The sequence below is a fragment of the Alexandromys fortis genome, unplaced genomic scaffold (genome assembly GCF_014885135.2).
Source record: "Alexandromys fortis isolate MF-2015 unplaced genomic scaffold, M_Fortis_MF-2015_v1.1 scaffold_17, whole genome shotgun sequence".
NCBI lineage: Eukaryota > Metazoa > Chordata > Mammalia > Rodentia > Cricetidae > Alexandromys > Alexandromys fortis.
Genome location: NW_026067896.1, coordinates 18,528,369 through 18,542,864, shown reverse-complemented (window position 1 = coordinate 18,542,864; position 14,496 = coordinate 18,528,369). Strand labels below are relative to the sequence as shown.

General features: G+C 42.3%; 1 protein-coding gene across 1 annotated transcript in view; it reads right to left on the bottom strand.

The window, feature by feature from the left end:
• Stk32a (serine/threonine kinase 32A) overlaps positions 1-14,496 on the bottom strand; it is a 114,178-nt gene that overhangs the window by 69,862 nt on the left and 29,820 nt on the right. The window contains exons 3-4 of the mRNA XM_050163476.1: positions 8,759-8,814; positions 7,845-7,996 (exon numbers count right to left, since the gene is read on the bottom strand). Of these exons, the coding sequence (XP_050019433.1) occupies positions 7,845-7,996; positions 8,759-8,814 (208 nt within the window). The remainder of the gene's footprint in view (positions 1-7,844; positions 7,997-8,758; positions 8,815-14,496) is intronic.

Below are 14,496 nucleotides of genomic sequence, written 5' to 3'. Positions count from 1 at the left end.
TTGTTCAGGTCAACAAGTCAGGAGTCATTCTTTCCTCTGTCTTGAAAGCTAAGGGGCAGACATGCTTTTCCGAGCAGAGCCAATTAGATATCTCCCCAGGACTTTGAATCTTGAGTGGTTGACACAAGGTTAGAAAATCATTGGAGCTGACTCATCTGGGCCAGACAGTCTCAAGGGTTCGCCCATTAGTCCCTGTACCTGGATTCCCGGAATTGCCTTTATTCCTGCTCTTCACCTTGATCTCTTCATCTATGTTATCCCTAATGGACCCAATGAGTTTCCTTGAGCTGAGTGTTTTTAATATCTTTGTGTTGTTTTCTATGAAGGAACTTTTGTATCAGGACAATGAGAAAAGGAAGAGTTATTGCGTATATTATGAAGATGCAGATAGTCCAGAAGACTAACCCATTAGTCCATGGGACATCCAGTCATCAAGTACATATAGTATAATTACTGAACACAGGCCACCCAATAATACTGTGTCTCTGCTGTGTTCTTCAGGGACTGTCCTTCTGTCTTATCCATGTACACCAGGATCATCTCCAAGAATAATCATTTCAATGAAAGTCAGGCACACTTGAGAGCATGCATGTGTGCTTCTTAGAATCACATACAGTAAGATATATCTAAGTGTGAGTACAGACTCCTCAAAGGAGAGCTACTTCAACAACAAATTCTTCCTTGAAGATGTTCACAACTAAGAGCACTTGGTTACTTCCTATGGATCCCAATTCTAGCACAACTAAGAGTTTTTATCAGTTACTTGATTATTTGATCATGTCTTAAGACTATTTCATGCATTGTGACAGCTGGTTTCTAAATTAACCACAGTGATTCCTTTGCCTGCCATTCTGAGACCCAGGCTTTGCCATGGTCCTCTAGCCCTTCGATCTGGTCATGACCTCAGGATTCACTTTGGCTAATGGGACAGTAGAAGACAAGACGTAGGCAAAAGCTGGAAACGTGTTTCTCATGAACCATGTCCTTTCTTGCCTGTGGAATCCTTCCACTGTTGTTTGAGAGTTCCCCATATCTTCACTGCTGTGAAGACAGCAGCAGAGATGATGAACCCCAGTTATCAAGAACCAGGTAGATTATTTTGGATGACTAACTCCCCAGTCTCAGACAGCTTCAGACAAGGCCTCCCAAACCAGAAAAAAATGCCTGGTCAGTCCATAGGGTCATGAGAAATAAATACCTGGTGGTAGGGACAGTCACTCCTTTTCTGGATGATCGTCACTCAGTTGTTTAAAGACACGGCTTACTAAGCAACTACCATGTGTAGTACTTTATATATGTATGTTGTTCATTTGTAGCTCTCTAGATGAATATTTACATTATCCTCAATTACGTCTAGGGAAATCAAGCAAAGTACATGGGGTAACTGGTCTAATTCATAGTTACCAAATGGCAGAACAGGTATTAAAACTCCAGTTCCTCAGACCCTAAGATCAGCTAGGAACTGAAGTAGGATTATAAAACAGTATGTTTGTGAGGGTGCCAACGTGGTGGGGACACTGTGAGGGTGCCAACGTGGTGCTGACATCGTGGGGGACATTGTGAGGGTGCCAACGTGGTGGGGACACTGTGAGGGTGCCAACGTGGTTCTGACATTGTGAGGAGCCAACGTCGTACTGACATCGTGGGGACAAGATCAAGCAACCAGGAGCCAATAACCTGGCCTTATCGCTGACTTACTTGATTCATCCTCTCACTGACCAGGCATTTATTGATCACTTGCTGTGTGCTAGGCACTGTGGCAAGAGTTGAGACACAGAAAAGCCTGCGAGCATACCTGCCTGCTTTGTGATATCCCTGTGGTAGGTAGGAAAGATAATAAACAAAATCAATTCTGCTGCCTTGCATATTTTGTAAGGGCGTCTCATGAGATGTCTTCTGGGGATGGTACACACTAGAAAGAAGGCAGATTTGAGGGCAGGTTATCAGATGGGAGCCCAGGTCCTTACTCCGCAAAACGCCTGGGGAAGCCTCAGTTTTCTCCAAATGTAGACTAGAACTACCCCATCCCCCTCAACTGAGTTTGTTAGGATAAACAAAGACTCTAATATATGTCAAACCAAGAAAGATAGGACGCCTTGAGAAGCCTCTTGTCAGTTACCAAGAGTTCTCAGTTCTCACTCCAGGAAATTGAGCGGCGAACACGAAAGAAGCTTCCAAGTCGCCATCGGCGGGACTCGGCACGGCTGTGTGTTCAGCTGTCAGAAAGGACCTCTTGTCACGCTCCGGGTTTAGGTGGTCTTTTCCACTTAAAATAGATGACTCTGTGCTCTAATTTATTAAAACCACGTGTGAGCCCTTTCTGTTCCCGGGGCCCAGGGGCCCGAGCGAGCCAGGAGAGAGGCCCCAGCGTGCCTTGCAGCTGCAGGCTTAATCTCAATTAACAAAAGCCACCTGGGGAAGCGGCTGCAAGTCTATTTGTTTTCTGACCGTGGGTTGCCGGGGCTTTGTTAACAGCCCTCAGGGAGCAACTCACAGCAAGACTGTATTTACTTTTCCTGGATGCCAGCCCTGTCTGGCAGCTTTCACTTGATAACGTGCCCTACATCTGAAGATTCTTCCTGATTGGATCCAGGGCCAGGCGGCTGGCAAGGTTCAACGTTAATTCAAATGTTGTTCCTCCCTGACACCGTGTCCTACAGGGGTGAACTTCTGTCCCTGGAACACAGGATGCAGGGGCATCCCCTAAATCCTTCCACGCCTTCCTCACAGTTTATATTTCAAGAGCCATTTGATTGACATTAGTGTATCAGTAGTGGTAGTGTGCAGATAAGAGTTCCATCTATTCTTGCTCATCGCTCTGTCCTCTCCCTGTGGGTGTGTGTTGCAATTAGGATTGCCAGATGGAGCAAATAAGAGTACTCTATAGCCAGTTAAATTTGAAATTCAGATACATTCAATAAATGAATAATTTAAAAACATGTCTGTGTGGCGCTTGGGGCCTCGGTTAAAATTATTGGGTGTTTATCTGAGATTCAAAAAACTGTGCCTCCCAGATTTTATGGCAGCCTGAGATGCAGCTTGGTTCTGATGCTCAGTGGATATACACACCAATGAAGGAAATAATGGAGCCAGTGCGGGACAAAAACCAGAAAACTATATGCAAATATTTTGCTAGAATGCACGTAAAAAACATTAAATATGATTGTTTGAAGGGGTTAAGACTTCTAAGGATTTCTCGTTTGTCTATAGGATTCATTTTCTGTTTTTCAAATTGGTTGCAATAAGCAGAAAAATTTCAAGCATATATACATGCAGAGAGAGAGAGAGAGAGAGAGAGAGAGAGAGAGAGAGAGAGATAGGTGGCACACACAAATGGGTACCTATACATTAATGCCTCTTAACATTAAAGCAAATGGTGTTTAAGAGAAATTTGGTTATTTTTCTCAGCTTGAAAAGTGAGGTCAGAGTACAGCCCTAGAGGCTGGATGTATCTTGAGAATGGATGAGGTTATTCAATGCAATATGTGGTGGGGTTGGGGGGAGCCTATTAGGAAAACAGAGTATGTGAATTGGCAGGGGTTTTTTAAAGGATTGCTGTAGTTTTATATATTATACGATGTTTCTTAAGGTACTAGCCTCCAAAGCTTTGGAAATAGCCAAATAAATCTAATGGTTGGGCCAGAACATAAATCCGAGTTATATATAATATTTTGAGGAACATTTAATTAGCTTTTGTTTGATTTGCAGAATGAGGGCAGGAAATCAAAATCAACTCTAATAAAGAATGAACTAAAGACACTTCAGTGATGCTTCCCATGATGCTTTGGAATCAAGCATCGTTCAAGGCAGACTTTTGGGCATCCACACTGGCCAGTTGGTGACTGGTATGTTTAGAATATTATACCCACATGGAGCAAGAAAGAAAAAAAATGCAAATGAATAGTTGCAAGAGCCTATATTCTGGGTGACCCTTTTCATCCACCAGAACAACCCGCCATTCATTGTAACCATGTCTTCTGATGATGCGACTTGAAAGTGACAGATCATTCATTATTAAAACTCAGAAGGTTTGTAACCTGCTTATTTCTCCTGAAAAGACTCCCCTAAAAAAAAAACACAGCAACTCGCTAGGACAGAAAGCCCTACAGTGAGAAGGAATACATGCCCTCTGTGAAGATTCTTATCTTAAAGGATTAAAGGGGAATGGGAGAGACAGGATGGCATGAGGGTAGAAAGGTCAGGACTAGGAATGGAGAGGTATTGAGTGGGGAAGAAACTAGGTAGGCATGGCAGAGGAGGTGTGTAGAAGATGAACCAAGACTAGGGGAATGTGCAAAAGCCATATGGGTACCTATTTCGTAAACATTAAAAACACAGTTTCAAAAAACAAGTTTAAATGAAGGTTCCCTACACGGCAATAAAGCCCTTCCCAGAAGCCAGAGGTTACTAAATATAACTCTGAGTTCCAGGTGTGGGATTCCCCCTTATTTGTTGCTGATCAGGGAGTTGCCATAGGTACCCAAAACAATAGAGTTTATTGCCGTCGTCCTGGGTGCCCACTAGCTCTAGATGGTAAGACTCTATTGCTGAAGACACCACACACTTTGGTCACTGGATGTGGGGAAATCAAGCCGAAACTTCTCTGGCAGCTCCCTCTCTGCTGGTTGGCTTCCATAGTGCTGGAAGGTACTGGGAAGGCTGCTGAGGAAGAGAGTTTGTGTACAGTCTTATCCAGCTGTAGACACTTTGAACTACATTAACAATCCCCCCGGCAGGGAGCACCCATTGGTGCAATAGCAGCATAGCTGTGATGGGATAACCAAGAGCTTTCTGACTGGATTCCGTGCCTACGCTAACAGAGAGACTTTATGCCCGGTACAATAACCCTGATCAGGAGCTGACGACTAGGGGAATCAATGGCCCTAGGGAACACACTGTAGTGTTTTGCTAAGGGACATGTGGTCCGAATGCCTTCTAAACACTCGTGATTTTGTCCTCAGATAGTGCGTCTCTCAGACCTTATTAGAGAAGGCTCTTACTACGGTGTGCAGACTGCAACTGGTGAAAATGCCAAGTGTCAGGGACTCCAGTGTGCTCAGCCCTAAAGGAAAGGAGATACCTATATATCTATATACACACACTCTAAGCTCAGAGGACAGTGTAGGCGAGGGGGTGAAAAGAGTGGAAGAGCTCGAAGATGGAAAGGTGCGTTACAAAAACACTTCTCTAGAGATGACGCAACTGCTGTCCTGCTGAATTTACTTCAGCTGTGTTTACCTGGAAAAGCCCTGCCCAAGATAGGGCGTGTTAATATTCCATCCTGAGTCCCCACTTCTCCCAAAGGGATTACAGACAGTTAATGGCAGCTTGGAAAAGTTACGTCCCTTTCTTTCCTGATGGAGGCACTGGTAAGTTAGTTGCCTTGGCCCCATTAAATAACCTTCCACCTATGCTCAAACAAGCAGTCCTAATGAAACTCAGTGAGCCAGGAACATTCAAAAGAGGAGGGGCACTTATGGGAAAAGGAAGATCCCAGAGGGAGGGAAGGAGGAGGATTGAGAGGAAAGAATGGGGGATGAAAATTCTCTCTCTCTCTCTCTCTCTCTCTCTCTCTCTCTCTCACACACACACACACACACACACACACATGTACATTGTTAATAAATAAAAAATAATAATTGTGTGTTCTGCACTGTGAATGACGAAGGTAGGGCTTCTTCTTCCTTCTCTTCTATCAGTGGAATGTGCCCACAATTTCTCTGTGAACTTCAGTGAGAACAGAAAAAGAACAGGGGATATATGTTACCCTGTGGGTCGTTACCCCTCTGAGGGTACAATAGCCCTTTCACAGGGTTATGCTATGCTTTGTCATAGTACAAATTAAAGTTATGAAATAGCAATGGAAATCATTTTGTGGTTGGGGGTCACCACAGCCGGAGGAGCTGTATTAAGGGTCACAGCATCAGGAAGGTCGAGAGCCACTGTGATAGCAAGTCTGTCGCACTATGTATGGCCAGCTCTGCACAAACAGTGAACAAAATGTGGTCTGGAATGACAGAATTTTTAAACTTTCTCTGCTTCTTGCATCCCGGCCCCCGGGTTTCCTTGCCTCTGCCCGCACAGCCAGAAGAGACAGCACAAAAGAGGAACGCTCTAGGTGTGTCCTTATGAAGAGTTCTTGGTGCTAAAAAGGGAAAATGAGTTGGCTGAGCTTTTTAAGGAGGAAAAATATGACTTCGAACAAAGGGAGGCTGTGAAGTGACAGCACCTTGTCATTTTTAGGGAGGAGAGAGAAGAGAGGATATGATGATTGCTAAGCAAGAGAAAGCCTGCATCCATTTTAGCATCTTACATGGTAGCATTCTGAATAGGCCATTCTCAAATTCTGATTAACAAGTACACTGATGCTGTACCAAAATTAGACTTAGCAGGTCTGAGTAGTGCACAAATTACAATAGATCTATTTCTAAGTCACACAGAGCCATCCCCTTTTTAACTGAGAAGCATCTAACATGTTGCAGATTAAGTGGACTGTGCTAGGTAAAGATGGATAGAGGCAGGCTTCATGCCCTGATGCCTCCAAAAGGATGTTCTCAAACACATAGCAAAATCTCAATTATTCTTCCATTAGTATTCTCTGGATAAAGACTTTCATTTTCTTTGCTCCCGCTGGCGAGTAAGAACTGCTTGGCATGCATATTTAAATAACAGTCATACTGAATTAACTTTAAGATCCAGCTCTTAACATAATAGATGTATTAAAATGTACTGGAAAATGAGAGAGAAACAAAGATCTCAATGCACAAGCAAAGCACTAGGGGTAATAAACATTACGAGTATCTCAAAGTCTTCTAAACATTGGGTTATGGAAAAGACCTGATCTCAGATAGCTAATGTGTAGCAAGTGTCTAAACCTATTGATTGAGGAAGGCAGTACCTGACCGTAGCAAATCACAGGCATCTATAGCTGTTTCCAAAGTGTGCCTCAAAAAAAAAAAAAAAAAAAAAAAAACACAGCCTGTTACAAGTTACCTTAAGAAGAAACTGTCTTCTACAAGACCCCAAGGCAAACTTCATGTTCATGAGGGAGGCCATACTAGGCACCGAAAGTTCATGCCCCACAGTTCATCAGAAAAATCTATCTAATTAGAGATAACACGTCTGAGCACATTCATTATTGGTCCATGTAATTAAAATTCTTTAAAAAACACTAAGCCCAAAGGCAAGGGGGAGTATTTATTCCTGACAAATGGGGGGCAGCAACTTTGGGGTGTGGAGATGGATCAGTGGATAAAGTGTTTGCTATACAAACATGAGAAGGAGAATTCAGATCCCCATCACCCATGTAAAGCTGGATGCGGCTGCACACATCTGTAATTCCCGCCTGTCAGATAGAAGATGGAGACAGGAGAATCTCTAGAAGCTTGCAAGCCCTCCCTGCCCCCCAGCCTGGTGTGCACAGCAGTCAACGACAGGAAACTACTATTTCAAATAAGGTGGACGTGGAAGATCAATGCCCAAGGTTGTCCTCTGACCTGCAAATGCGTACAAGTGCACACACAGCTCCACTCACACTCACAGGCACATATGAACTTAACCCCCACCCACACATACATACTACACACATACATCATACACACACATTAAAAGAAAAAAACCATTTTGGTAGAGTGCTTAATTCGTGTGCAAGGTCCTCCCGGCACGGCAATAAATAAACCAACTTTTTTCCCCCTCATTTTAACACCAAAGTTTTGTGCAACACATTATGGAAAACCATAATGAGGATTGGCCATCGCACATTAAGCAGTCGTGTCACGATGGTCTAAACATGTTTGTGGATGGACGCAGGAGTGTCTATTCAGAGACACAGTCAGCGCACTTACCACAGATTCACCAGGAAAGGGTGCTCCAGGCCCTGCATGATCTGGAGTTCCTTGAAGACATTCCTCACTTCATTGCGCTCCACACACTTCTGCTTATTCATGTATTTCATGGCATACATCTTCTTGGTATCATTCTTCTGCACGATGCAGACCTGGTGATGGAAGCCCAGGTCAGCCAATGATTAGGGAGAAGGAAAAGGTGGCTGAGGGACACAGAAGGGTTTATCCTTTAGCATGCCATAGAGTCCTTGTCATTCTCTGGGATTAAAGCTTTTATGTCACTCAGAGTAAATATTTCATTTTCTTCCCCCGTGGATTTATTGGCACATTTAGTACATCAATAATTGAATCTCTGCATCCTCATGTTAGTTTGCCTGCTTTTGCTCCTGGGATCTTCGAGACAACATTTAAATCTGCTTCCATGTTAAGAATCTTCTGATAACAGATAGCATCCTTGATCCCCCTTTTAAGTGGCTGGAACGGATGTGACTGGAGAGCTAAGATCAAAAATCTCACCAGGCAGAGTGTTTCCTTTCCCAGCATAAGTGTTATAATGGGAAAGAGTGATCAGGAGGAAACCGCCACACAGTTGTCCACATTCTGCATCCTTCTCAAAATAACATGCAAACTTAATAGAAAATCATTATTTTATCTTAAAGTATGTCTCCATGGAGAAACTAAGAGTTTCTTACAGGAGGCTGGACTAGGCAGAGCTGACTTGAACAAGGCAGTCCTGAGCCAGCACCTGGTTGGTCGTGAAGTTGACTTTCATCACGTGGTGGTGACAAGTTTGTGAAAGTCCTAAAGATTCCCTAGTTATCTGACTTTATCATGCCAGGACCTCGACAATCACAGCATTCTCTGACCGTCCATGACCCACAGCTCTGCAGGGAGTTGGACAACTCAGCTCTTACCTTTCCAAAGCTGCCCTTCCCGATGGCCCGCAGAATTTCAAAGTGATCGAAGCTGACTGTAAAGCAAGAGAATGCAAGGTGTTAGGAGTGACTGTAAATGACTTTTGAACAGCTAATCAAAGAAACAAGCATTGGGCTAAATCGAAGGACCTGGTCTAAAATGGCACAACAAACTATGCTAAAGTATCAGCTCATTCACTGAAAATGATTTATTAGCTACTAGCCACATGTAGCCATAGAGCCTAGGTAGTGTTAAGACAGTGAAAACAGGCATTTGTGAAGCCTGTAGTCTAATGATATTATATAGAGTGCTTTGAGATGACAGACTCATAAAAATAAAGGAAACTTAAAAATACATTGAATCCTAGGAAGGACAGAGGCAGTGGAGCTTGCTGTCTCTAAGAACACAGAACACTGATTTGCCTGTAGATACTGAAGGCAAAGTGACTATTGGCACTAGGTACAGAGAGCATATGGCTTCATGTAAAACAGCTATGCTTTTAACTTTTTTTTCCTGCTTGCCTGTTTTGCCACTACCTCACTCTCTTGTACCTAAATGTTTTCAGTTTTCCCAAGGAGTAAAATGATGCACCCAGAAGTTCACAGAATGAGTTCATCTCCAGCTTGCAGAAAGGATGTGTACAGAGGTCCACCAAAGCGAGCTTTGAAGATGAGGTGAACCGTGCATGCTCCCTTGCATCCACAGTGTCTCATGAGAAGGGACACCCTCTATAAGCACACATGATCTTTCAGGCTTAAGCTCATAAAATAATTCCTGATGAGAACAAAATTCAGACTCTCTCTGGCAGGTGGCCATCTTTGTTTTCTTGCCCTGATGACCTTAAGAAAGTGTATTTCTTGGCTTTGGAATCAGGATTTTGACACACAAATTCCAAGCGAGAGGTTTAAAGAGCTTCCTAAAAAAAAAAAAAAAAAAAAATACTGTGAAACACTAGAAAGGATCTCTTATCTCTTGGGAAATTTGCATTCAGTTATTCATGGGGCATGTGTGCAGGCAAGGGGACAGATTGGCGAGCCAATTCTCTTTCTAGAATGTGCGCTCTCTGAACAGCTCAGTTGGTCAGTCTGGAAGCAAGCACCCTTACTGACTGAGCCCTCTGCCTACTTCTCTCTCAACCCATGAAGAGCTGTTTTCTGTCTTTATCGTCGACAACTAGCTTCTCTCCCCATGAAGGGGAAAAAAGATGACTAGGCCTCCTGAAGGCCTCTGGGTTTTCTGAAGCTCACACATTTTTATAATGACGTCATTACTACTTCCTCTCTGAGCTTTCATTCTTTTCTTCCTAACACAAAATCCATTTAATCGTGTGAGATCATAAGTCTATTGTGGACTTAGGTTTTACAGATGGTCCAGCTCAGACTTGAACCCCAGATAGCAAGGTGATTTGATAGGAAATTAAGTTTCAGTTTCTCCATATGATCCCCAGTAAAAATCTAGATGAGGAAGCATCTTTACCTAGAAGGTGCGGATAAAGCTGTTTCCCTCCTGAAGTGCTATGCATGTGAATGACCCATCTACCACAGCTTAAGCTGCAGGACAGACTGTAGGTCATTTTGCTCACTCTGGTTTCTCTGCAACCTCAGATCGCCCATGGAAACAGGTGAAGCTGTAACTCCCTGTGGCCCTTAGGGAGTCTAGTACCATGATTTATGTAAGTTTGGCTTCCAGCAAATTTATCAAACTAAGCCATAAGGATATTCAAGAACCACCAAACAATTGAACCTTATAAATGTGAATAATGTGAGCATTTGGGCCACCTCGGGGAACATTTTACTAACTGTGAGTGAAATCCCATCAATAAGTTAAGAAACAGGTTTGGCATTCATAAGAAACATTAAAATTTTAAATGGAATAGAATAAAAAGAACCAGAAACTACTCAAATGAGATACAAGAAGAATGTCACCTCTGAGACATTTTTTTATACATGTGGATAGAAATGCAATTTTTGGTGCATGCCTTACTCTGAGCTATCATAGAAATAATTAGCTAAATGCTTTTATACATTTTCTCTCTAATTACATATTGACATGACCAAATCAATGACTTTTTACACTTAGTACATTAATCTTAGGAATACATTATTTACCATGGTAACATTAAGAAAAATTGACCAGAATTTATTTGCGAACCCAAGATTTTATCTTGAGCAAATCCAGTAATTCATTCAGATTTTTTTTGCACTAGCAGGCTAGCCCACATCAATATCCCTATTCTCCAAGCACACAGCAAGTACCTAGCTTCAAGTCTCATTGTGACATCAATCTATCTCATGAGCCACGTCTTTTTCTAAATCATTTTAAGCATTAACCAAAAATAATAAGTGATTTCATGTCAAAGTACCTGGTAACTTTTGAAAGGAAAAGTACTAACTTAGGATCTTCAAGACCAAGTTCTCAGGAAAAAGGAGATTTATTTGCCCCAGAGGACAGTGAATAAGAAAAAAAGACAGGAGAGAGAGAACTGGGTAGAAGGGGAAGGGAACAAATGAAAGGGTGCAGAGATATTTGTTCCAGAGGGGAACAAAGGACTGTCTGTGGATAGATTGGAGGCAGATGTGGCATATTTGAAAACGTCAGCTATAAAGGTTCAAAGGGGAAACCCCATGTAAGGATGGGGTATTCATTTTAATTGGTCCTGCTAACTAGGTAAGCCAAAAAAGGCTTTTAATTGCTGGGTTTCAATACTTGGATAGCTGGACCTTGGTAATCAGCCTCAGGAAGAGGGACTGGCCCAGTAAAGGATGAGACCTTGGGGGTTAGCATCGGGAATGTAATCTAATGGTTTTTAGAAAGGCAGAGGGAACTGGGGAGAAGGGCAAGGCCTGCCAGAGCCAGTTGCTCTAGTTAGCGAGTGTCCCTTTCTAATTGAATGAGCTTCCCAAAAGCCAGTTCTCATAAAAGTCTGAGGGAAAAAAATCAAGATAGAAAACACATCTCATATCTCATAAGTTAAAGAGAGAACAGACCCGGCCACCCAAAGTCCCTTCTCCCTGGAATACATCCTAGGGAGAAAAGCAGTGAGTGGCTGATTAGAAGTGACAAAGGGCTGGAGAGATGGCTCAGTGGTTAAGAGCACTGACTGCCCTTCCAGTTGACCCAGGTCAGTTTCCAGCACCCCCATGAGAGTTCATAACCTTCTGTAACTCCAGTTGCAAAGAATCTGATGCCTTCACCTGGCCTCTATGAGCATCAGGCATGCTTGTGGTACACAGATGTCCACGGAAGCAAAACACATACACCCATTTTTAATGATTTTTTTTAACTGACTGCAAGACAAGCTCTAAATCAACTACAACAGTCCCCCCAAATGCCTAACAACACAATAACCAGTTACTAAGAAAGCTAATTTGAAAGTACAACCAAACTTCATGCATTGAGACAGTACCATAATGAGAGAGACAAATTCAGAAATGTAGATTTCTGGCGGAAGCCCCACAGTGTTTTATAGACGTATATATAGGGTTTGCCTTTCTGATTCTGGACCCAGGCTCTTCCACTGTCTTCCCAGGCACCATAATGTTGTTTTTACACATCTACCCACTCCAACTGGAGAACTAGGGAGAGCAACATGGACCTTTTCCTTTCATTTAGAAGCGCTTGAATCAAATGATGCTCCCTAAGTCTTTCCCTGAACAGAACCTTGTTGGCTCTAGGACATATGGCTGATGGTGTCATCAGTTTCTTTATCTCTCTCGCCCCCCCCCCCCACCTCAGCATTTTGTGAAACTAATGTTATTGAAGGAAGTAAAGGGGACCACCAATCCTTTCCGAGTTTGAAATAATACCCTGACACTAAGGCTTCGGAAGGAGGACATTTTAGAAAGTGAAGCAATGCATCTTCTTTATTCTATTTTGAGATAACAATATTTGAAAACCTTGAGTCCAGCCTTCGGAAGTAGCAAATCGTGAACATATGTGAGTCTATTGAGAACCAAGTCCCACAAACTGCTTATGTAAATCTTCCTATTGATGATGGAACAAGGACACCAGCTGTGTGACCCTGGACAAGTTACTCAGTCTTTCCAAATCACAATGTCCCATCTGTAGCATAAAGCTAATTAAACCCAATAGGCACGATGCTTCCAAGATGAGACACTGTAAGGCAGAAGTGTAGTTTCTGGCCTGCTGAAATCTGAAAAAAATGACAATCGCTTTTAAATGTGCAATTAGTCAATGGAAATTGGGCCTTATTTCCAAAGTTTCAATTCTGTTCCTACGATGCCACCACTGTTAACAAATGCTAGGGTGTCCTTTAAGGGGTTTTCTCAGCTTGTGCGGGTTCCTTTCTGGCAGCAGGACAACACAGTATCATTGGGACAAGAGCGGGTTTTCTAGTGACTCCATCGTGTCTGTCCATTCGTACAACATACAGAGGTCTAATTATTTTAAGTTGCTCATTTGTCTTCCATTGTCTCAAAAATACCGCCCAAGTATTGAAAGGTAATTTAATTATCTACTACCAAAAGCACAACCCCAGATATCCTCGATGGGCTTTTGTGCTTATGTTTGCAGGCTTAATTCATGGGAAGTGAACTGTTGGCCAAATGTATGCCAGCTTTCTAACACGAAGCTGTGGGGATGCCAGCAGTCTCCTGCAAAGATACTGCACCAATCTCCCTTCATATCAGTGACATAAGAGTGTCCTAGGTAGGGTTACTGTTGCTGCAATGAAGCACCATGACCAAAAGTAAGTTGGAGATGAAAGGTTTTATTTGACTTATACTTCCACATCACTGTTCACCATTGAAGGTCATCACAACAGGATCACAAATAGGGCAGGATCCTGGAGGCAAGAGCTGATCCAGAGGCCATGGAGGGGTGCTGCTTACTGACTTGCTCTTCCTGTCTTGCTCAGCCTGCTTTCTTACAGATCTCAGGACCACCATCCCTGGGGTGGTCCCACCTACAAAAGGCTGGGCCCTCCCACATCCATCACGAATTGAGGCACTACTCTACAGGCTTGCCTTCTGATCAATCTTATGTAGGTATTTTCTCATTTAGGTTCCCTTCTTTCCATTGACACTATCCTGTGTCAAGTTGACTAGTAAACTAGTCAGTGCAAGGAGTAATTTTTATCTTGCCAGCCTTACTACACACAATTGCCCTGATTTCGCAAGACAAAGAGATGGATATATTGACTTACTTTATTTCTTTAATGAGTCAAGGTGAATAGATATATTATATATTTTTTGGCAAACTGTCTATTCACATATTTGCCTATTTGAATTACTTGTTAGTCATTTTGACTCGCATGTGCACTTAAACTTAAGTAAATTAATTCATTATAAAATATCAGGGCAAATTTTCTTGGCTATCCCTTTGAACATATTTAAATAATTGAGATTTTATAGTAAAATGTATTAATCATTTTGACCCTTCTATGTTTATCTTTTTTATTTCAAAATTGCTTTTAAAAATATGCCATTATATTTTAAGTTAAAATATTTTTTATAGAAAGATGTGCCTATTAATTAATCATTTAAAAAATTCATTTTTTCTGGTTGGAAGGGTGTGAGAATGTCACCACGTACAACTGGAGGTCACAGGACAATGTGCCAGGATCAGCTCTCTCCTTTCAGGTCATTGAACTCAAGCTGTTGCCTTGAGGTCAGGCTTCTTTACCTGCTGAGGCATCTCACTGGCCTATTCAAACTTTTGGCATGGCTCTGTAATATAAACACTTTGGTTTTTTTTTTTTTTTTTTTTTTTTTTTTTT